At 56.6% G+C, this 22,398-nt stretch overlaps 7 protein-coding genes across 7 annotated transcripts; 2 read left to right on the top strand and 5 right to left on the bottom strand.

The window, feature by feature from the left end:
• Nucleotides 1–651: 651 nt before the first annotated feature.
• On the bottom strand, nt 652–2,855 carry ColSpa_04118 (protein DnaJ subfamily C member 7; the record flags this gene model as incomplete). Its single annotated transcript, XM_049270330.1, has 3 exons — nt 652–946; nt 1,001–2,162; nt 2,222–2,855. 3 exons carry the CDS (start codon nt 2,853–2,855, stop codon nt 652–654), a joined length of 2,091 nt encoding a protein of 696 aa, XP_049126287.1.
• Nucleotides 2,856–5,839: 2,984 nt separating this feature from the next.
• On the bottom strand, nt 5,840–6,488 carry ColSpa_04117 (myosin regulatory light chain 1; the record flags this gene model as incomplete). The annotated part of the gene is made up of 2 exons (XM_049270329.1): nt 5,840–6,255; nt 6,311–6,488. 2 exons carry the CDS (start codon nt 6,486–6,488, stop codon nt 5,840–5,842), a joined length of 594 nt encoding a protein of 197 aa, XP_049126286.1.
• Nucleotides 6,489–9,099: 2,611 nt separating this feature from the next.
• ColSpa_04116 (protein mesA) lies at nt 9,100–11,716 on the top strand (the record flags this gene model as incomplete). Its single annotated transcript, XM_049270328.1, has 3 exons — nt 9,100–9,945; nt 9,999–11,243; nt 11,297–11,716. The coding sequence occupies 3 exons, from the start codon at nt 9,100–9,102 to the stop codon at nt 11,714–11,716; spliced, it is 2,511 nt and encodes an 836-aa protein (XP_049126285.1).
• Nucleotides 11,717–15,354: 3,638 nt separating this feature from the next.
• On the bottom strand, nt 15,355–15,586 carry ColSpa_04115 (uncharacterized protein; the record flags this gene model as incomplete). Its single annotated transcript, XM_049270327.1, has 2 exons — nt 15,355–15,503; nt 15,526–15,586. 2 exons carry the CDS (start codon nt 15,584–15,586, stop codon nt 15,355–15,357), a joined length of 210 nt encoding a protein of 69 aa, XP_049126284.1.
• A 556-nt stretch (nt 15,587–16,142) lies between these two features.
• ColSpa_04114 (tyrosinase-like protein orsC) lies at nt 16,143–17,544 on the bottom strand (the record flags this gene model as incomplete). Its single annotated transcript, XM_049270326.1, is given in 5 exon segments — nt 16,143–16,680; nt 16,692–16,812; nt 16,872–16,947; nt 17,060–17,216; nt 17,306–17,544. 5 exon segments carry the CDS (start codon nt 17,542–17,544, stop codon nt 16,143–16,145), a joined length of 1,131 nt encoding a protein of 376 aa, XP_049126283.1.
• Nucleotides 17,545–19,452: 1,908 nt separating this feature from the next.
• On the bottom strand, nt 19,453–20,142 carry ColSpa_04113 (DNA-directed RNA polymerases I, II, and III subunit RPABC2; the record flags this gene model as incomplete). The annotated part of the gene is made up of 4 exons (XM_049270325.1): nt 19,453–19,489; nt 19,580–19,699; nt 19,787–20,056; nt 20,108–20,142. The coding sequence occupies 4 exons, from the start codon at nt 20,140–20,142 to the stop codon at nt 19,453–19,455; spliced, it is 462 nt and encodes a 153-aa protein (XP_049126282.1).
• A 392-nt stretch (nt 20,143–20,534) lies between these two features.
• On the top strand, nt 20,535–22,148 carry ColSpa_04112 (transcription factor IIIB subunit; the record flags this gene model as incomplete). The annotated part of the gene is made up of 2 exons (XM_049270324.1): nt 20,535–20,613; nt 20,641–22,148. 2 exons carry the CDS (start codon nt 20,535–20,537, stop codon nt 22,146–22,148), a joined length of 1,587 nt encoding a protein of 528 aa, XP_049126281.1.
• Between the last annotated feature and the right edge of the window lie 250 nt (nt 22,149–22,398).

The following is a 22,398-nucleotide window of genomic DNA, read 5'->3' as shown; positions in this document are numbered from 1 at the left end:
TGGCAGAACAAAAATCACCAGAGCAGTTTCATGAACAAGTCAAAAGTGGGCTGGCGCGGCGTCCCAATGAGACGCCCACAGCTCCATTACCAGTGTCAATTATGTCTAACCTCGCAAACAGAAAAGCCCATCCAGCATTCGATGGGATATGCAAGACGTCTCCCCTACCCTTTCTCTCGTCTCCACGAGTTCGGGGGCTAGAGAATTTGGGTCGTGACTCTTTCTCTCTCTCTACCAAAAGTAAAGTGGTGAAAACGCAAAAAAGGACGATTTCGATGCCTGGGTAAAACGCCGCCGGTGTGTGTGACTCTTTCTGTGCGTCATAGTCTATCCCGAATGCCAAGGTTTGCAGTCGAAAGCTCATTCCCCGCCGCGGAGCCGTATGCCCAGCTTCCGGGCCCCTATGATGCAAATGTACACGAATCCCACAGCTGCCGCCGCCAGTAAAAGGAGTTGCATGGGGACGAGGACCAGAGCGGCCACGACCCAGACTCCATACCGGCGGATCTTGTCCACAAGTCGGTCGCCTTCATCTCGGCGCCGCTTCGTGTGGCTCTTCCTCGACTCTTGGGCAAATGAGCCGCCCGTCTTGCGTCCCGGCTCGGCGGGCTCGTCGTAATTTTCTGCTTCATCTTCCTCCGACTCGGGTTGTCAGGTCGAGAAGTTGAAGCCGCGGCCGCCAAAGCCGGCACCGCCTCCGCGCGGACGACCGCCTCCTCCATCGGCAAAGTTGAAGTGTGCGCCGCCTCCGCCGGGGAAACCGCCCCCGTTGAAGCCGCCGCCACCACCGAATCCACCGCCACCACCCATCATGTTGAAAAGAATCTCAGGGTCGATGCCGCCGTGCATGCCGCCCATGCCGCCCATACCACCCATACCGCCACCGCCGCTGAACATGTCAGACGGGTCGACGAGGTCTTCACCGCTGTCGTAGCGAGCACGCTTTCTGAAAAGGGGGGTTAGCAACGGTCGTTTTCTCGTCACAGAACATTGGACTTACTGAGAGTCGCTCAGGGTCTCGTAGGCTTCTCCGATATCCTTGAAGCGCTCGGCAGCCTGCTCGTCATTGGGGTTCTTGTCGGGGTGGTGAATGATGGCAAGCTTGCGGTAGGCCTTCTTGATCTGGTTGTCGTCGGCGTCTTTCTCGACGCCGAGAATCTTGTAGTAGTCCTTGCGCTGACTCTTCTTGAGCTCCAGCTCGGCCTTGCGCACTTCCTTGGCGATGGTACGGTCCTCAGGGTCGAGCTCCTGGATCGACTTCCACTCCCGCACAGCATCCTCCCACTTGCCTGCCTGCCCAAGAGCGTTGGCCTTGGTCTTGCGGGCCTTGAGGTACGTTGAGTCCAGGCTGATGGCGCGCTCGCAGTCAGCAATGGCTCCATCGTAATCCTTAAGCTTGATCTTGCACAGCGCTCTGTTCTGCAGGATCTTTGAGTTGGTGCCGCGGTTGGCCGGGTCGACCTCGAGCGCAGCGCTGTACTTCTCAATGGCGGACTGCCAGCGGCCCATCTTATAGTCGGAGTTACCCTCCTCCTTCATCCGGTCGAGCTTCTGGACAATTCTGAGATACTTGACCGCATCCCTCATGTCGGGGTCGCAGCTAATGGCCTTGCGGAAGTGGCTGACGGCCTTATCGTTCTCGCCCTGGGCGTACAGAGCGCGACCACGAAGCACCAGAGCCTCAGGGTCCTGGCTGTTACTTCTGAGCAGTGCCATAGCAAGGTTCTGCGCCTCGCCAAGGGCGTTAACGGTACCCATCTTGAGGTACGCCTCGCCCCGCATAAGTTGCCACTTGCGAGGTCTGGAGGCACCGAAGCCCAGATGACGCTCAGCCTGGTCTAGGGCATGAAGAACCATGGAGCCGGCGGTGCCATCTCGGAGGGCACTCTGGGCAGCGGTGACGTGCTTGAGCATCTCCTTAGCTGAAGCCTGGTCCTTGGCGGAGGGGGGAGGGTTGATGCGGCCGAACACAAGCAGAGCCTCTTGGGGCTGACCCAAGCTGGTGTAGATGCGGGCAAGTCGGAGAAGGATCTTAGGGTTCTCGGGGTCCAAGTCGGCAGCGCGGGTGCAGTCCTCGAGGGCGTACTCGTACTGGGTATTGGACATGTAGGCAGCAGCACGGTTGCTCAGATAGGTGGCCGAGTCGGGGACCAACTCAATAGCTGGAGCGGAATTGTCAATTTGGGGTGCTACGGAGTTCGCAGTCGGCGGTAAAACATACCCTTGGAGTACTGGAGGATGGCGTTCTTGTAGTCCTTCTCCTTGAAGAACTTGTTGCCCGCAGCCTTGTAGGCCTCGGCCTCATCCTCGGTCGTGGGGACTGGGCTGGAGGGGTTGGACTTGTGAGGGGGCGGGGCCGGAGCATCGCCAGTGCCGTTGACATTGGTGTTGATGCCATTCAGCTTAGGGGAGGAGGAAGAAGACGGCACGGAGGGTTGTTGGGGTGCCGCAGCAGCAGGCGATGACGGCGCTGCACTCGACTCACGGTCGATGTCCATGGCGTTTCCACTCATGGCTGACAGGGCGGAAAGTCTCTTTGCACGCTCTTCAGGAGGGAGGTTAAGAGGGTGGGAATCGAGGTCGATTTTGCTGCTCCTGCGTGAGCCCGGGTCGGTAGGGTGGCGGCCAAAGGTGCGGGATGTGCGCGACGACTTTGTCTCCCGAGGGCCTGGAGATGCGGGCTGGGAGGATTTTTTGGTGGGGGACTTTGTCGGCGATTTGGTGGGGGATCGGGGCTTGGTGGGCGACTTCGTAGGAGAAGAGGCCTCAGAGGAGGGAAAGTAGCTCGAATCTTGGTGGTGGTCGTCGTCGTCCTGGCCTTGCTTCTTGGACGATTTCTTTGCGAAGAGCTTCATTGATAAAGCAAGTACCCTCTGAGGGGAACCAAAGAATGCGCAGGCTTATTTTTTTGTTGGTTAATTAGGTAAGGAACCTCGATGCAAGGTTATGCTTGTGTGACGGATTCCCCAAAGCGCATTAACGGGCCTAGTGAAGGGGGAACGGGGGAGAAAAAAAAAGGTGCTGTCCTTTTTTTTTTACTGGGTTCAGGTGCGCCCGGTGGAAGGTAGCGGCACCTAGCTTGACTCGTTTTGAGGAATGCGAGAGAGTGCGGCTGGTGCGGGAGGAGTGTGCAGTTGGGTATTCAGCTTCGTCTCAAAGAGTCCAAGAATACAAAGACGAAGGGAAGAGGAGGCGAGAGAGAGGAAGAAGGAGCAGAGAGAGGTTGGGCGGCTCTCGGGAGGCAAAGGTATGAAATGTAGGGCGAGAGCGGATGAGGAGGGAAAAGAGGAAGGAAGCCCAGGCTACTGCTGCAAAGAGGCTCGGCCAGAGGAAACACAGCCCATCAGAGTGGACACTGGAGGGGAGATGCAGCCGGCGAAAGAGGCAGGGTGCTTGAGCGAGAGAGCAAGAGTATACGTAAGTTGAGGCAGATAGATGGATGGAAGAGGGAAGAGGGGGGTAGGAGGGGAATAATCTCTCCAGGAATGGCAAGCAGTCAAGCAAGCAAGCAGGAAAGAAGTCGGCGGGGAGGCTTCAGATGTGAATTGCACAAAGTTATTGATTTTCTGCTGCTGTCGTTTCTCGGTGGCCCAAGGCAGGAACAGAGATGAAGTACCAAAATTAACCCAAACAACAAGCGAGGCGAGTGAGAGTGCCTTGCTACTCGCCCAGGGGGCAGACACTCTTGACGATTTATCAGCTGTGCACAAATTTTTCCCATCTCTCGTCTTGCTTTTCCCGCCTACCAGGCCTGGGTCTGCGCCTATGGGATTACGGGGAAGACGGAGACTGGGCGACTAGACAAGGCCCTGGATGCTGCCCATGTGCTGGCTGGGCGTGTGTGATGTGGAAGATGTGTCAACCAGTCCATACGCAGCAGGGCATGCAGAGATGTACTATGTATATGCCCAAGAGCTGGCCCACGACAACCTCTCTAGGAGAGGAGACAACGAGGAATACATCGTGTGTGTACAGCAACGGGGGCCTAGGCATACCCCATGGGAACTCCCATTGGCAAGACGGGCGAAAAGTCGTCAGTAGCATCACCAATGGCCATCAGACCACGGTATCGACTACATGCAGAGACGCCTATGCCAACGCCAGCATCTGATGTAACCAGGACAAAGTCGAGTCGCCCGCTCACATTATTACCCCCACAGGAAGCTTGTCCAAACGGCCCAGTCCCGTCTCCCGATGACTACTAGCAGCCGCCGGGGAGCCAATGGCAACCTCGAAACCGCAACTTGTTTACCATGATACCTGCACATCGGTGGGTGGTCGACGAGATCGTCGGTCGAATGCCACTGGTCGCGCTTTGTGGTTGTTGCCGTTGTCTCGTTTCCTAGCCACCTGTATTTTTCTTGGTGTTTTCCTGGTGGCCAATGGTGCACCACGCGCAATGAGGGCATCAGGCAGGTGCCAGATGGGCCTACCTATGGTTTCCTCTAAAAACATAGACCAGGGTGATGGGTGCGCTTTTAGTCCGCAAGAGAGGAGCTCGACACATGTTCAGCCTCCGTTTAGAGGGTCTCCAGCTCCGGACCCCAGAGTGTGATGGCGTCAAGGCGTTTGCAGGGGACCAAATTGGCTAGTTAACTGATAGAAGCTTGGTGAAATGCTTTCGCTTTGAGAATGAAGTCGCAGTATTCAAAGACGGACTCTCCAGTGATTTCAGGTTACTTGGCGGGTACGTTGAAAATCGTTTCCCAATTGACAGCGAGGTCAATGCCCAAAAAGCCAATTCCTCTCTCAGTCCAATGTCCGGCACAGATTAAAAGCCCAAATCGGCATATCGAGGCGTTTGCAACAAACGGCTATTGCCTTTTCCCGTTCGCTGCAACCCAGCGGGCCGGTTCGAGAAGGTTCGGTGGGGTCCGTCGGGGACCCCTGCGATTGTAGCCAATCAGTTTGGGTTGTCGCCCGGTGTCACCCTCCTCAAGGTCCGCCGAACCGCCCGGTGTTGGGTTGCTCTCCCTGATGCCACCCAACCCGAGCCACTACCTGCGCCGTGTTGAACCAGCACCAGAGAGGGCGAGGGGAGAAAAAGGTCCCTTGAAGTTTTTTGGCGATAACACACAGCAGCACCAGCAGAAGGGGGCACCAGCGGTCACCAACCGACCCATGCCCCAGTCCACTGCCGCCCGCCCCTTGGGATATGTGTGCTGCACTGCGGGTGCGAGCGCAGGCTGCAGGCACTGGAGGGGGAAGGGGGCCCTGGTTGATTTGCAGCTCCCAACCTCCTGCAAACCAAAGTTATGGCATCACCATGCCGTCCTTTTGTCCGTCAAGTGCCTCTCTTGACATAAGGCCATGCGAGACCCAAGAATACGGTGGGGCCCAAGCATTCCTTTGCGTACATATGCAAGCAGGAATCAACTTTACAAAAGATGCATGCACTGCCATCAACGGCTAATTTTCCCAGCCTTTCGCATTACCCAAATTCCCATGCGCATGGCTTGGTCAAGGATACGGATACAGACTCGACCTCGAGAGGCCGCACCCACCCGATCTCGGCCTCTGGGCCTTCATCCCCCCGTCCCTCGATCGCACTGTCACATGGGGTCCGGAGCGGGCTGCCGGTACTACCCAACAGCAAACGGATACCCTTGGCACAACACTGTGATATTGTGAAACCGAACCGAAATTATACCTGACACCACCGTGATCCAACGGCCCTGCTATGAATAAAAGTACAATCATGTCCGAATGTGTTCGTCAAACCTCGTTTCCGTTTAATTGTGCTCGTTCCCCCGCGGCCCTCGTCTCCACATGCGCCGCTCGCGTATGTCGTCACACCCAATTTGGCAAACGCCAGATGCCTTGCTTGCCCGAAGCGACCTTAATCCTCAGACCCTTCGGCCGATGCCCCCTCTGACGCCGTGTTGGTCCCCATGATGGAGTTGACGAAGTCTTGGTATCTAAAGACCTCGCGACGGTTGCCCAAACCGCCCTGCATGTTGCGGTTGAATGCTCTCCTGCCTGTGAATCCCTCGATCACCTTTTCGACCTCCGCCTCCGTCAAGGGCCGCTCGCCGGGCTCTGGCGCTGTGTGTAGTAGTGCATCTCGCAATTCAGCGAGGTCGATCTGCCCGCTATCGTCATCGTCGAATGCAGAGAATGCAGAAAGAAGCTCGGATTGGGGTGATAATGATGCCAACATCGTGGCTACGGAGTTGAGGAAAGCAGCCATCGTCATCGCCTGAGACGCGGACGGAGGGAAGAACTGTGACACATCGGATGCGCTGGACGGGAGGCCTAGAGATGTGTTAGATCGGTTGCGCTCAATGTCTTCGCGCACCTGCCTTCTTACCCAGCTGGTTCAGCATGTCCGCGACGTCTTCTCTATTAATGACACCGTCACTGTCGCGATCCAAGATCTCGAACCCTTCCCGAAGCTGTCTGACTTGGGCGGGTTGCAGATGCGAGAGCGCATTTCCGTGACTTATCGCCTTCTTCAACCCCGGCCGGAGAGGCTGTGGCGAGACCATGGTGGTCTCAGCAGTCGGCGTTCGTACTCGGGGGGTCCGACTCTCGGCCGTGTCTGTCGGTGTAGTTGGGTTGCCGAAGCGCCCGTTGTTGGTTGCGTAGGACGCTTTCGTCGGCGATCCGAAGGGCGTCACTTGGGTCGAGGGCTGTCGCACTGCTGACGGTGATGCTGGAGATTCTGGTCTTCTAAACGGAGAGCTGCGAGGAGAGCCATGCGGCCCTAGTGGGGAAGGTTTGTAGCCAGCGGGCATTGCCTGTTGTGGGTTCTTCAGGTCAAAATTCATGCGAATTCCCAAGAGATTTTGATGATCCGGGCGCGAGATGGGCCCTAGCCTACCATATTGAGACGGGACTTGGGGCGGGAGCAGATGTGGGCGGGAAAGAGGGAATGCCTTGCTCTGGATCTGTGATGCCGCGCGCCCACTTGGGACCAAAGTAAACAATGCGAGAAATATGGGGAGGCCAAGAGGCGGTGGTGAGAGTGCCGGGAGGGGCAGCGATGATGCAGCAAAAGAAGCAATAATGGGGTTTGAAAGCGGCGTCGTCAGTGTCAGATTATACTTCTCGAAGGAAGAAAAGATAAATCTTCTGTGTCAAGCCAAGTTGGCGTTGCGGTTCAATTTGTGGAAAGGCTTGATTCAAAGACAAGACAATGTGGCTCTGGGGGGCTGGAAGTAAACAGAGGCGCCTTCTCCGTGACAACGGCAGCCTTGCATCTCATTTCAGTCCGTGCACGATGACAGGCTCCGAATTAGAGGGTACCGTGGCTTGTGGCTTGTGGCTCGTGGCTGGTGGGTAGGGGTGGTGTGTGGTTCACATGTACTTCATTACCTACATAGTACATCAGCTGCCAAATCGCCTCTTCCTCAGCCACAGGGGTTTCATGTAAGGACCCTAGGCGCTAAGCCAGAATTTAGGTTAGGTGCGACCGCTTGGGATACCTATCTCTCAAAAGGGGAAAGCAGGGAGGACAAGGAAAGCGGGGAGGAACGTGGAAAGGGGAGAGAAAGGAGGGGACCAAAGGGGGACGCTTAGGTTTGGGGAGGGGGAAGAGCTGCCGAGAATAAAAAATTCAAACAGATTGAGATAAGCCTAGCAAAAGGAGGGGCCCGAGCCCATACACTATTGACTGAAAGGCATTCCGTAAAAGGGACACCTGGAATCCGAGATCAGCATTGCTTAGCACGCATTCGTCGACGCTTTCTCACAGACACTGCCCACTTGCTCACGGATATGGATGCCAGCTCAGACTGTCAACCGCTTATCGGCCTGCTTGTCTGTCTCTTTGTCCGTCTCTGGATTGCGTGTCTCTGGACAGACCGACCGACAGCATAGCCTACCTAGCACAGCTAGGACTTGGCTCCCCATCTGTGTGTCGCTCGATTGCCCACCAGCTGGCCCGCGCTCCGCTGAGGTACGCACTGAAGAGTTCTAAATCTGAATCTATCCGTAACCACCAGCTGCTCTAAGTACTCGTCACCGCTCACTAGCACAGAGCGACACGCGGAGGACCGCCAGCCAGCAGAGGGTGAGCAACCAACCAGAGGTTCGATTCGCGGCATTCCTTCCAGGGGCAGACCTCCTTCCATCTCAATCCGACGCCCTGTTTGGCCGAAAAGAGTGCGTGTACCTTGCTTCGATGCGCCTTAGCTGAGCATTATTTGAGCTGGCGAGCGGTTCGAATCGCATTGCACAATTTAAAATAAATAAAAGGTAGGAGAAAAAGAAGCACCACACCTTAAACCATCCCCTGTCAGGAGTTGTGGGTAGTCTGGACCTCGAGGGCCTCTGCCAACCCATGGACGAGAAGGCTCGGAAGCTCAGGAGAGCGGGAGGGCGGGAGAGAAGACCAAACCAAACGTCGTAGCAGATCATGTCTCGGTGGTTTACTCTTTCACGCATTGACGCTTTTTAGGTCATTTCAAACAGGATATTCCTTCTCTGCCACCTCAAATTCCCGAGGGGCGTTCCTGTTTTCGCTTGTTGGCGGTGACTGGTTGCTGTCAGTCAGTCGCCTGCATCTGACGTTTCGAAGAGCGCATTCGGCAATCGTCTGAGAACGCCTCCACGCGCTACCCTGGACCTGAAGACGGAGACTTACACATACCTTTGAATACCGCTCCAGGACGAGTTTGCACACCTACGGCCTACCAAGTACGTACTGTACCGCCGCGTCGTCCGCGTCCCTCCCTCGTACCCATTCCATCACACCGTCGCCGCCCTCCCTACCTCGCATCCTGCACCCTGGACCGACGCCTCGCACTTGGCTTCTTCCAGGACTTTGCCAGACTACCAGCAACCTTCACGATTTCCGACGACAATCACGATTCACTACAGACTTCCCGCCCTCTCGGTCGCCCAGTTCATGTCGCATCCTCACCGTCGTCAACTGTCCCTGGCCTTGAGCCGTTAACCTTTCTGACAACCACTAGCAAGGCTTGCTAACCTCGCATATCTTGATCGGAGTCAACCTTACTTGCTGCACCTCCCCGAACGGACCCCTCGACTGCATCCAATCCTGAATGGCTCTGGCTACCGGCATCTTGCGCAACGCCTCGAACCCTCCATCCACCAATCTGATCGACTCCGCAATTTAAACATTGCCTCTTTAGCATGGCTTCAACCCAGACTGCACTGCCGTTCCTCACGCGCAACTACTCCAATACGCAAACGCAGTATCCCCCACCCAACGGCCCCTGGCCCAGTCGTCGGACGTCGCTTTCCAGCTTCCCAGCTTCGAGATCTCCTTCGTCAATGTCCAACACATCTCGTCCATCACGATCCCCTCAGCCGCCTCCCATCGTCGAGACGGATCGCTCCTCGAACCCGAGCTCCAAATCCAAGACGCCCTCAACTGGTGTGTCGTCACAACACTCGTCTCTATCCGCCCCAAGGCGTTACAACCCCGATGCGCATCCTCCTCGCAAGTTGCGCTCACAGTACCCGCGTGGGTCCACCGAGAACCATGTCGAGTACATCTTGGTAGCCTCTTTCGATATCGACCGCGGCCCGGTGATGGAGCACCAATATCCTGTCTCCATCACCGGCGACGAGCACATGCTGGCGGAGCTCATGTTACCCGATCAGGCCCACGTTCGGAATCAGGATTGGACCATTTTCTTTCTGCACAAGGATACGAGTCAGGAAGAGGAGGACGAGGAACGCAAAGCCAAGGAAGCCAGGAAAAAGAAGAGAAGGCGCTTGCGCAACCGAGCTGCTGGGATTATTGACGAAGAAGATGGTGGCGAGGACTTGGACGAGGAAGATGGAGACCTGGATGATTTGGACGAGTACGACGATTCCGAGTCGGACGACGGCGAACCCGAAGGAGGAGAAGGGCCGCCTTTGATCTATGTGTTGAACTTGGTCAACACAAAGCAGGACAAGACGGTTAAGAGAGGTGCTGTTGTGAAAGCCATGGCAATCTGCACCAGGCATCCGTTCCTGCACATATATAAAGTGAGCAGGCATCTTACTTTCATCTCCTTGCTCTATCCACTGACATATTATAGCCCCTTCTGCTGCTGGCACTAGACGAATACTTCAAGGCGCCGGTCCCGGAGACATTGGCCTTGCTGTACGATGCCGTCAACTCCATGGACTTGTCTCTCATGCCGAAACTCAGCCTGCTTGAACGGCATTTGTTGTTGGCCAGTGACAACAAAGACTTGTTTGTGGAGAAGTTTGAACAGATGATTCAAATGCGCATAGCCGAAGATCGCGGCGAGCACCTTGCTGATCTGCCCTTTGATGCGACTCGAGATCCGCCGAAGTTGCCCGGCGTTTCCAGAGCAGGGACAAAAGCACATGTTGAGGGAGCTTCACAATACTCGGTCCCCCGCGATACACACGAATTCGAAAGCAAAGTCATGTACAAGGGCATCCCGATTCCTATCAAGGTGCCTGTGGCCGTCATGCCAGAGACTGTGGGCGACTTCTCCTTGATTAAGCTTATCCAGAAGTTTTCTGAGCCGCAGGGTAAGGCGCCACAACCGTTTCCCTTGCACGCGCAGTTGACAACAAACGGCCCGCATACGCACCCGATCATTGTGTTGGTCAATGCATTGCTGACACAGAAGCGGGTAATCTTTCTGGGGCACAACATGCCTTCGGGCGAGGTTGCGGAGGCAGTCTTGGCGGCATGCGCCTTGGCGTCCGGCGGCATACTCAGGGGCTTCACACGACACGCTTTCCCTTATACCGACCTGACGAAGATTGATGATCTCCTCAATGTACCTGGGTTCATCGCTGGCGTCACAAATCCGACCTTCGAATTGCACCCCGAATGGTGGGACGTCTTGTGCGACTTGCCTACAGGACGAGTCAAGATCAGTAGCAAGATCGACCCGGCACTCGCGACCGAAGGAATGGTCTACTTTCAACAACAAAATCCGTCGTATGCTGGCCTCGTTGGAGGCACCTCCAAGGTCGCAGCCGAGAGCGATCTCACCGGAGACACAGCCTTCATGCAAGACATTCTGAGGAGCATAGCGGCCAGGCATGGTGAAAGGGTGATACGCGCCAAATGGCGAGACTGGGTGATTAAATTCACGCGAATCGCAGCTGCTTTCGAAGAGAGCGTGTATGGCGCGAGTGCTCTTTACATTGGTGGCGATGAGCTGGAGATGGGGTCAGTAGGGGTCAATGGGCACGGCTACGTGTGGCCCAACGAGCAGGCCAAGTCCAAGGAGATGGCAGGCAATGTGACGAGAATCGAAGGGTGGAGAAACACAAGGAGCTACTACAGCTTCATCCAAGTAAGCGCCAGACACTCTTGACCAGCGCCGGATGTTTGGACTGACAGTCTTAGGATCTCGCACTGATGTACACGATCAAGCCGCTCAAAGGCCTCGACTTGCATCACATGCACGACCGGTTACGGACGCAGCGGTTGAATCCGATGCAAAGCAAGGAAATCTACATGGCATTTTCCAAATACGTCCACTCCTACGACGAGATCTGCCTTCTCCTAAGCGTAGCGCCAGAATCGCACGCCGGCTTGTTCTACGTCGCCCTGGGTCTCTTCCACAAAGACCGCGACGTGCGCTTCAAGACGGCCGACTTATTAGAACGCATCGGGGAGCACGAGGCGGGTCAGCATTGGTGGAAGGCACTCAGCCGGTTCGAGAAACTGGCGTATAACCGCATACGCAAGGAGTTGGATATGGAGATGCGGGCGAAGCTTGAAAAGGAGGGCGTGAGCCCCGAGGTGGAGAAACGGGTCAGCTAAGCGCTTTTACTCACTTCTTTGGTTGCATTCTTCTAGATATCCTCCAGGTCGACGGGCGGTCTCTTGACCCGGCACTGGCGTTTCTGCTCAGCACTCATGTCATGCGCAACGTGGGTTGCGCAAAAGAGGGAAAGGGTTGCTTTTGATGTTTCACTTCACGAAGGTCATGATGGAACGGGTGGATGAACGTCGGCTATTGTTCTCAAATTTCAAGAATCTCAGCAGCAGCAGCATACTACTAAAAACTAACTTTCGACTATGCGCAAAACGCGAGACTCCTTGTTCGCACAACCTCCATGGTATCCATCTCACTTCAACTTTGACCTTTGACACACACAGGCGACTGCTCTCTGGCCACCGCAACAACGACGTCAACATTAACATTTACTTCGTTTACAGTCTATTGCTCCGGCCCTCGAGTCAGGCGGAGGTGGCGTTGCCGAGGCCCAAGTGCTTGGCGGCGTGGTCGACGTGGTCCTTGGCGAAGGACGCCATGAAGAAGTAGGAGTGGTCATAGCCCTTGTCATTGTCAGCTTCTCAAGTCCTGTTGCGTACCGAGCTCGTATGGTCCGACTCACGTAGTGGTATCTCAGGCTCAGGCCCTCGATGTTCTTCTCCTTGACGACCTTTTCAAAGTTCTCGGGCAGCAGCTGCTTCTGGATGTAGAAGTTGTCACCAAGACCCTGTTCCGCTGTCAGTTTTGTTGCGTCTGCGTCATCTTGCACCAGGTGATGGGTTTCAACATACAACGTCGATGAGGGCGTTCAGGGGACCGTAGCTCCAGTTCTTGACGAGCTCGGTCGAGTCGTGCTTGGCCCACTCGGCACGATCATCACCGAGGTATCCGCTAAAGGCCTTCTCGCCCCAGGGGCACTTGGAAGGGTTGGCGATGGGCGCGAAGGCGCTGACGCTGCGGTACATGCCCGGGTGGCGCAGGTAGAGCGACAGGGCGCCGTGGCCGCCCATGGAGTGGCCGGTGATGGAGACGCGGGAGCGGTCGAGCTTGCCGGCGAACTCGCGGAAGAGCATCTCGGGCAGCTCCTTTGTGATGTAGGTCTCCATGCGGTAGTTCTGGCGGAAGGGCTCGCGGGTGGCGTCGACGTAGAAGGAGGCGGCCTCACCAAAGTCCCAGGAGTCGCGCTCGCCGGGCAGGTCGAGGCCGCGCGGGGAGGTGTCCGGGTAGACGATGGCGACACCGCGGGCCGAGGCCTGGGCCTGGAAGAATCCCTTCTCGGTGCAGTTGTCCGGGGTGCAGGTCAGGCCGGAGAGGTAGAACAGGACGGGGACGGCGCGGGTGGTGCACTGAGGCGGGAGGTAGAGGTTGACGGCCATGTCGGTGCCAGTGGTGGAGGACTTGTGAGAGAGCTTGAGGAGCTGCCCCCGAAGGAGGTGATGGTAGCTTTGGTCTGGAACACGGCGGCGGCGGCCATTGTTGCGGTTGTTTTTTGGGGGGTATCACTTGTGAGAAGGGGGTATATTGCTTTCAATTCGAGAGGAAGCACAGGCAAGAGATGAGAAAAGAGGAGGGGGGCGATGATGGAAGAAGAGGAAAACAGGTTGGGATTATTCTATGCTTGCAGAGTAGAGAAGAGGAGGGCAGGGTATCAAGAAAGGAGGGCGGCATCCGAGGAGTCTAATAAATAAAACCCCGAGTTAAGTCCACCGAGATCAGATCGGAGAAGTGGAGGAAGGGGAGACAAGACGGCCTTGGCTTTGGGATGGATGGACTGCATCGTTTTTTCCCTCCCCCGTCCCGCCGTCTGGATTCTGCCATTGACCGTTGCCCCTAGTCGTGATGATGCCAATTGTACCCCACCATGGACCGCCGAACGCCCAGCAGGGATTGGAGAAGAACCCCTCCTCGAGACTCTCATCCAGCAAGGTATTTTTTGAAGACTGGTGAGTCGGGGCGTGTAACATGCCAAAGCTGGTAAAGCTACCCGGCGAGCTATCGCAAGGTCCAATTTGTGTTTGTAATGCCGTTAGAAGGGGGGGGTGGGTGGGTGCTCAATGGAGGTCTTTTCGCTCATGCTGCAACGAACCCCGCATTGTCGCGCGGGACCGGCGAAGCTGGGAGAGCTGGGAGCTAGCTGTCTCTTGGCCTTGGTGAGGTGGGGGGTGCGTCATCGGCATGAGGGGTGCACCGCGCGCTGCACCGCACTGGCTAAGAAGTACCGTGGCGGGAATGTATCCGCTGTAAGGTAGCTTCGGTACCTGTCCCGAACGCTGACTGGACCAGAGAGCTACAGCTCCCTTCCTGGTTGGCTTCCGCGTAAGCCCCAACTCAACCTCCCCAACCTACCCAGAGACAACTCATGCCTATTATGCGATATTGAGCACACGGCAAGCTTCTCTCTCCATCTTTTCACCAACCACGGCCTCCTCCTGCCGTTTTCCTACCGTCCTTCTGCTTGCTTTCCTGCGACCATCCTTGGCTGGGAGACCAGAGCGCGGAAACTCTAAGTCCCGACCCAAGGCATTGAAACTTTGGCCGTGGTTTGGTCTATATTGACCTCGTCGTCCAGGCACTGGCCAACATGTGAACTGCCTTGCGTTTCCCAAGGAACAGTTGGTAGGGCATGAGGAGGATGATTCGATATGCTCGCAATTCACATACTCGAGCTTCCTGAAGTGGCTTTGACGAGACGGAGCCTACATCCCTGTCACGTACTGTCAGGTCTCGGGTGGTCCACGCAAATTAGCCAGAGCTGCCTACTAAGCAATCTCAGCCTCTTACACACAGCTTACGTGTGATATCACGCTGTCGACAATTCATCTGGAGCTGTGGTTTCGCAGCGATTCACAGATAACCCATGCCATCATAACGCGAGGACACAGAGATTGCAGCGCGGCGTCCGACTGCATGATCTCTACACCAAGAGCGGCACGACGTGCTGCTGTCCGTTCGACGGTGGGAGCTGTTGCTGCAAGCGATCCGCCGTCGCCGAGCGCATATTTGCAGCTAAGAGATTCATGCTGCCTTATCACAGAAACAGCCATCGGGATGGACTTCAGAGGTCCGAGAGCGTAAAGTCCGTCCGTTCACACATTCTCGAACGACAGCAAGAGGCAACGGGGCAAAAGCCACAAGGACTCGAATGGTAGACCAGATAAATTCTCCGATTCAGTTTGGGTTCGGACGAGCAATGGCAAGGCCTGGGTGGGGTGACAGCCATCGAGCAACCGTGGGCAGGCCAATGGGAGACGACAACATCATTGCTTCTTTCTGGGGCGGGCTCTCCGGAACCAAGGCGCCAATGCGTCTCGAGAATGGTGAGACGGACGACTGCAAGATGCGACGGTTGACTCGGGTTCGGGCTGGTTAACGATCGCGAACGTGGGCGACGAGGTTGGCGTTTGTTGGAGAACCTTTGAAGAAGCCGTCCGATCATTCACGCTGATAGCTGCCGTTACCGATTCGACCTTCTACTTAAAGCGAGTGCAACTAGCGTTGCAGACCAACAAAGCCGTTGGGATTATCATCCGGGATACCAACGAGCGCAGACTGATTCATTTGCGAAACGACTCACATGAGAGAGCTGGAACCGACGGGGCATGAAGCATGAAGCCGCCTGAGAAAAGAGACCGGGTCCCACCCGCGCCCGATGCGTTGGGGCTGGGTTCGGCGCGATCTTCCCTCAGGGCGATGAACCGGAGGGAAAGGGGCGCCGCTCGGGCGACAGGCCGCAGTGTGGCACTTCCGAGGGTTTGTCCATGACGGCAGGAACGTCATGCCCGGGCGGCCGGCTTGCCCGGCTCTCCATGATACCGGGTTGCCCCTTGCGAGCTGGTAGTCTTGGAGAACTCACCTCGCAACGACGACGAACGGTATGATGGTGTTCTGTATCGCAGCAGGCGCTCGGGGTGCATCGTTGCCTGACGCCGGAAGAGACTCCGCAGCACTCGCATGTCTATTCCCATCCACCGCCTCACTTCAAGCTTGACGACGAGGTGGCTGACTCGCAACTGACAATGCCCAAGTTTGGCAACTCAACAGGCGCCCTGCCTGCCTGGTTTTATCACACAGATTCGCGACCGAGGTTCCGTGCTAAGAGAGGTTCGTGGTGTCTGAAAGTGTACTCGCTGATACAGAAGCTATGGCCCTCCGGCAAACCGTTGGGCAGAATAATGCTTGCTGTCCATCTATATGCCTATCTTAGGATTCGATCGCTATGATGAGACGATGCCTGAACGTCGCAGCTTATCGCATCGCGAATCCAACCTCTACCGTGCTGAGCGCACTCATTTAGTCTGATGCATATACATAACAGAACGGCCCATTGACCGTATCCATTGCTTGCCTTAGGGTAATTCCTGCACCCAGTGGTCCCAAGGTCATCACGTCGTCAAGCTTTACCTCTGGGCTAGGCGGCTGGTTCATGGTCGTATTCGTACCGGAGATGGTCTATAGTCTCAGGTCAGTATCTCATCCATCGGTCGCCGCTACGCTTAGAGGGACAAGCAGTAGGTGCTGCCAATAAGACGGAATGGCGGCACTCACCTGGCGATTCGCCCAGTTTAGGTTCTGCCAGATCCAATACACCCTGTCCATCTGCCCATGGTGCAGATAGAACGCCGTGTCGCCAGGGCTCAAGAAGACATCAGAAGACGGATTTCCGCCCAGCGAATAGTGCCCGCCGCCGTGGATGCCCAGCTGCCCGGCGTCGACGTACCGCGAGTCACCCTGTGCGACGGCCTGAAACATCTCGATATCGCGGTTGTCCCGGATCAGGGTCGTCGTGTTGCGGAAGCTGGCCCACCGGCGCAGCGGGTAGGCGCTGAGGTCCCGCCTCAGGCAGCGCGGGTTGTCCTCCTCAGGCGTGGCCGAGTTTTGAGCGGTAACGTTGCCATAGGACGGCATCGCATGCGGGCCGAGGTGGACCGTCATGTTGGAGAAGGGGCCGCGGGTGACGCAGCCGCCGCCGTTGCCGGCCGGGAGGTCAGTGGTGACGTTACTCGAGGGGCTCTTAAGGACGAGGCCCCCATGCGGGACGGGGCGCCGTCGCCGCCCATGGAGGTCGGGGAGCCATCGAAAACGGGGCTAGAGGAGAGGTTGTCCGTGGTGTCGTGCCCCCACTCCCAGTAAGGGAAGGTTCCTGACGAGTGTCAGTCTTTTCTCTGTAGGTGAGCAAAGTAAGTGGCGATGGCGGATTACCGTTGTAGCCGCATTCGGTCTCTAGCCGCTTCTCATACGTCCAGATGTAGTAGCGGTGCCACAGGAAGAAAGTTGCCTGGTGAAGAAAGATCATCGGTGTTAGCGTGTAAGCATGGGTATCACCTTGTCATTCCCCGGCGCTACTCTGCATTTGAGGAAAGGAGCCCAGAAGGGAAAAAAAACCTTACCGACGAGTGTATGAAATTCGTCGCGCGCTGGTGCAGGACGACGAAGTCGTCGAACATGGACTTTGAGCCGGGGACGTCGGCGTAGAGGGGCGGCGTCCGTTGCAGACAGGTGACGGCGTCGGTGTATCTGATGCGCTCCTCGGCCGGTATACTCCTCCTGGAGCAAAGTCAGTCTTCTATTGGTCGTTTGTGATATCATACTGCGGATCTCATGCTCGTCCCGGGGGGTAGGGGAGAAGGACGGACCACTCGCGCCGGACTTTGATGTTTTCTTTCGTGCACCGCGCAGTATTGTTGGTGTTGTCCGCAAGACGTGCGAGCACGTTGTTGTAGGCTTTCCTGTTGAGGTCCGCGAGGACGGTGCCACTGTCGATCTCCTGCTGGGTGAAGTTCGTCGTCCAAGGCGCCACAAGAGCGGAGGCGTTCGCCAGAAACAGTAGCAGAACGGCTACGACCGCCGTGAGGGTGGAGTGTTGGAGTATCATCGTGGGACACAAAGAGAACGAACGATCTGGGCAAAAAATGGGTGTAGCGAGCGTGCTGGCTCAGGGTATTTCCAGAGATGCTGACAGAGGACGCCAAGCTGAGGGATGGGGGTCTATCCAGAATGTTCCTCTCACCAAAAGGCGCAGAGGCTTTTCCCCTTTATATCACGATTGAGGAGCAGACCATGCCAAGACGAGAAATAACATCGTGCCGGGAGAAGGCCAAAACTTTGGTTGCACCCTCGGTCCTCCGTGGTGGAGGGTATCAAGCTGCAGGGCTACCCAGCTAGTCGGTTTCTCCGGCCCGTAAGCATCGCTACGTTTATGATAAAAGGGAACGTGACGACGCGCAAGTCGATGCAGATCAAGAGATGGCAAGGTGAAAGGCGGCAGTGAAGTGCGGAGCCAATAATCCGTAAACTATGCAAAGACGGGTGTGAGGGCTGGACACGCCGGGGTAAGGACGGGAGGTGACGGAGAGCCGCAGCCGAGGCGGTCTCGCGTTCGGGAGAAAGTCTGCGGTGGTTGGGCCATGATGGAGGCAAACTCCATCGCTTACGGGGCAGACGGGCTATCTTGCTACAATGAGATGGCGCGAGGTTGTATTTCGGGCTTCCACTTGGGTGCGGACATACGGACTACATGGGGGCCAGGCCGAGACGGACATGAGGTTCGAGCATTGAATAGGACTGTCTGTAAGGAAATATGGGCCACTCCATAGGACGCGAAGCGTAGCGGACCCTTCCCCGTATTCGTTTTGCAGAGGAGAGTAGAAAGGGAGGGCAGACTTGACAGGTTAAGTCAAGGCGGGTGCGGTTAGTTCGGTCCGTTGCGTCGTTGCCGAGATAGACTTTTCCGCCAAGAAGAGATGGGTCGCAAAGGGTTTTACAGAACAGCAACAACAGAAAGACTACGAGAGTTGAGCCGTGGTGTTGGCGCGGATCGACTACCAAGGCCTCTTGATCGCGATCGCCTCGTCGTCCTTTAAGCTGTATCCCGTACCGGCCAATCATATCGGGCCTAGCTCGTCGTTACGGCGTGTTCTTAGCTAACCTTGTCTCTTCAGCCTCCCTCTTGCAACCTTGGTCTCCAGCAAGGCCTAATGCCCTGTGGAGAAAAGCGCAGCATCGGGAAACCTTGTGGCTGAGGAGCTCAGATGAGAAAGTATGAGAACTTTGTGACAGCCGGAGCTCGAAACATCGGTTGGTTGGGTTGACGTCCTTGATCACGATTTGAGGGAACGCTTCATGGCACCGAGATCCGTGGGCCTCGGGTTCACGAGGCCCCCGCGTTCCAGGGATCACGAAGGCCGCAGAGGAAGAAAAGGACAGTCAACGGGGGTTTGCCAAGCCCGGCGCGCTGGCGGGGGAAGGAGGACATCAGGTTCTCGCTCCCACTGGTTACACTGCAAACTGTCTCTCACTCGCATGCGAGGACCTGAGCAAGGAAACGCGTAACTCGTTCATGGATCGCTGCAATAGTCACAAGGATGAGTGCCGGACAACAGAAATAGGGGTAAATGTGGTTACGTCTCACGGCGAGGAGGTACTTTTTTTTGGTCTGAAAATCCAATCTTTTTGTTTTGCCTAGAAAAATGCCACGCTTAATGCAAAATCAAAGTACAATACACTTCCTTTCGGTGTATCTTTTTTTTTTGGGGGGGGGGGGGGGGGGGGGGGGGGGGGGGGGGGGGGGGGAGTGGTCCTCGAAAATCTTCCTGCGCAGCAACAATGAAGCGGGCAGACTCAGAAGAGACAGAGAAAACGGATTTGGAGCCTCGGCTCAGGGGGGATCTGACTACTCTTCAGGCAACGACAATAGGAGATGGGTATAAGGTGCCTTGCATCTAGTCGCGTGTGCGTGTCTTCCTTTGTCCCGAAAGTGACGAAAAGTCAGCCGTCTCCCTTTTTACTGGAGAAGCTCCTCACAAGTCCAATCCTCGTAGCTGTTCGCGCGCAGTTAGCACATGTTCATCAAATCCAGGAGAGAAATATCCAGGATGAGCTTGCGCAGACAGGGGAAACCCGGCACTTACTATCCATCAGGCATGTACCGGCGCACGATGAGAGGGATCTTCTTCTCTCGGAGCTCCTTGATCGCGATTTGAAGAGGATCCGTCTCGCCTTCCAAGTCCACCAACACCGGCGCATTCATGCTAAACGTCTGTATTAGCCTTGTTGATCGTGTGGATGACGACGAGCATCGTGGGAGCTGATGATGGGCGAGGGCTCCTTTTTCTTACCTAATCTGAAGCGCGCGCGTGCCGAGAATGCGGGCACGCTCGTACTTGGTCATGTATGGCGTCGTGGTCCGCTGGTCGTCAGGAATCTTCTTGTCGCGGTGCGACTTTTCGTTTCCCTTGCCTGCGTTCGCCGCAGCCGACGGGTCTCCCGACACAACCACGTTATCGGCTTCCTCCTCATCGCCCTCGGCTCGTCCAACCTCCTCGTCATCGGCGGGCACCTCCGGGTCCCAGTAGTCGGCCGCCTCGTCCTCGTACATGGGCTCGTCGCTGGTCAACAGTTAGAGTCGCGCTTGCAAGATCCAAGATCTGTCTACGTACCCTCCGCCAACATCGTCATCGCCAAAGTCAGACATCTTGGAGTGTCAATTGATGAGAGTGATGACTGGGAGATGTGGTGCGATCGGTTGTCGAGGTGTGGCGCTGGTTCGGTCGCGTGGTTGAGAGGTTGTCGCGGGGGAAAGCCAAAGTGCCTCTACTTGGTCCAGCCGTGAAAAATTATTGACGAGGCTACGATTGAACGGCGTTCCTCCGGTGGGTCCGTGCTATCGTTATCAAAAGCTTATCCGGACCGAGTGGCACCCTGGCCCCTCTATCTGTGGCTGGTGCAGCGCACAAAATTTCGTCTGACCGCCCAAGATCGTTGAATTTCTGCCAGGAATAAGTTCACCGGCCTCTCTCAAACCTTAGACGACGAAATTTCCTCCCCATCGTTTATAAAGGCAATGCCCTTTTCAATTCGCCTGTCATGACGAAGAGGAAGGCCCAAGAGGCCGCTGCTGCCTCGGACCCGAAACGGTCCAAGGTAGAGAGTCAGGAAGACACTGGTTGGTGATATCTGACGTCCCACGCAGCGGTGTATCTCGCTAACACGACCTACCAAGCCCCCAGCGACGACGACTACGATGACACCGCCAGCAACTCTGGCTCGACCGCGAACGCAGAGGTAGAGTCCGTTCTGACCGGTCAAACCTCCCTCACCACTCGCTCCCGCAAATTTCCCTCGGACCTAAAGACGATCCCCTGTACATACCCGGACTGCAACAAAACCTTCAACCGGCCCGCCCGGCTGGCCGCCCACCTCCGCTCCCACACAGACGACCGCCCCTTCAAGTGCACCTATCCCGGCTGCGACAAGGACTACCGCGAGGAGAAGCACCTCCGCCAGCACGTCAAAGGCTCCCACACCCAGGAGCGCGCCTACACCTGCACCCACGAGGGCTGCGGCAAGTCTTTCCTCACGGCGACTCGCTTGCGCCGTCACCAGGACGTCCACGCCGGCCAGGAACGCTTCCGGTGCCGCGACTTCCCTCCCTGCAGCCAGAGCTTCCGCAAGCACAACACTCTCCAGCGGCACATCCGTTCCGAGCACCTTGGCGCCCATGCCTACCCGTGCACTGTGTCCGGCTGCGGCGCAGGCTTCGACTCCCAGGGTGCGCTACGGAACCATACACGCCGCGAGCACAGTGAGCCACAGTTCTGGTGCGAGGAGTGCGGCGGCGACGACGAGACCAGGGTCGGGTTCACGACGCTTGCGCTGCTCCAGGCGCACATCCGCAAGGAGCATCTCAACTGCATCTTTTGCGAGTTCAAGTGTACAGGGCAGTGGGAGCTGGAGCGGCATGTTGAGATTCGTCACTCGGGCATCCCCGTTGATGCGCGCAAGACGATTCCATGCACGTGGGAGGGCTGCGACAAGAAGTTCACCAAGAAACACAACCTCACGGTGCACGTCCGCACAGCGCACGAAGGCTTCCGCTTCGTCTGCGGCGAGGTTGACGTCAAGAACTCCCCTGACCTGGAGACCTGGTCGAACGACCAGGGCTGCGGTGGAGGCTTCGTCACGAAGGCAAACCTTGAGGACCACATCCGCTACGTCCACCTGGGCCTTGAACGCCCTGTGCCGAACCAGAAAGCCCCCAACATCATCGACGACATCGCCGGCACGAAGCGAACCATCCTCTGCACCATGCCAGGCTGCACGGCACGCTTCATCCGCCACCACGATCTCCAGGTCCACCTCGAGCACCACCCCGAGTCCACCCCGATTGCTGCGCCGATGGACCAGATCGAGGCCGCCATCCTCAGCCTGGCGGATGACCCCAACGGCAACGGCGCGCCCTTTGGCGGGGATCGCGAGATGCCGGAGCTACCGCTATACGGCATCATCCCCGGCGTGACTGACTTCACGGGCGACGGTGACGGCGACGTCCCGGGCCCCAACGACGACTTCTGGATCGGCGCAACCGAGGAATTCGGCACGCCGCCGCAGACATGGCAGGAAGAGGAGGCGGCCATGCGCGCGCTCATCGACGAGGACTTTTCGCAGTTCGTCGACCCGGCGCTCGGAAGCACCGCCTAAAAACGAGGGTTAAGCGAGATCCATGCGCAAGACCAAAAAACAGTTCGCAGTGATTTTTTTTTTGACGACAGCATTGATACCCGGCCGCACGGAGGGCCACGATACTTAGTTGCTAGATAAAAAGGGGGGTCACCAAAAGTTGTTGCTTTGATCAATCAAAATGTACATACTATCAATGGAAGCCACGAGGAGCTGTTTACGCTCTATGATGTCATGTCACTGCTGTTTGCTCTCTGGTGAAAGGATCTTT

The sequence above is a fragment of the Colletotrichum spaethianum genome, assembly GCF_022836535.1.
Source record: "Colletotrichum spaethianum MAFF 239500 DNA, contig08, whole genome shotgun sequence".
In the NCBI taxonomy this organism is placed as follows: domain Eukaryota; kingdom Fungi; phylum Ascomycota; class Sordariomycetes; order Glomerellales; family Glomerellaceae; genus Colletotrichum; species Colletotrichum spaethianum.
The sequence above is the reverse complement of the archived record's forward strand: the minus strand, read 5'-3'. Positions and strand labels throughout refer to the sequence as shown.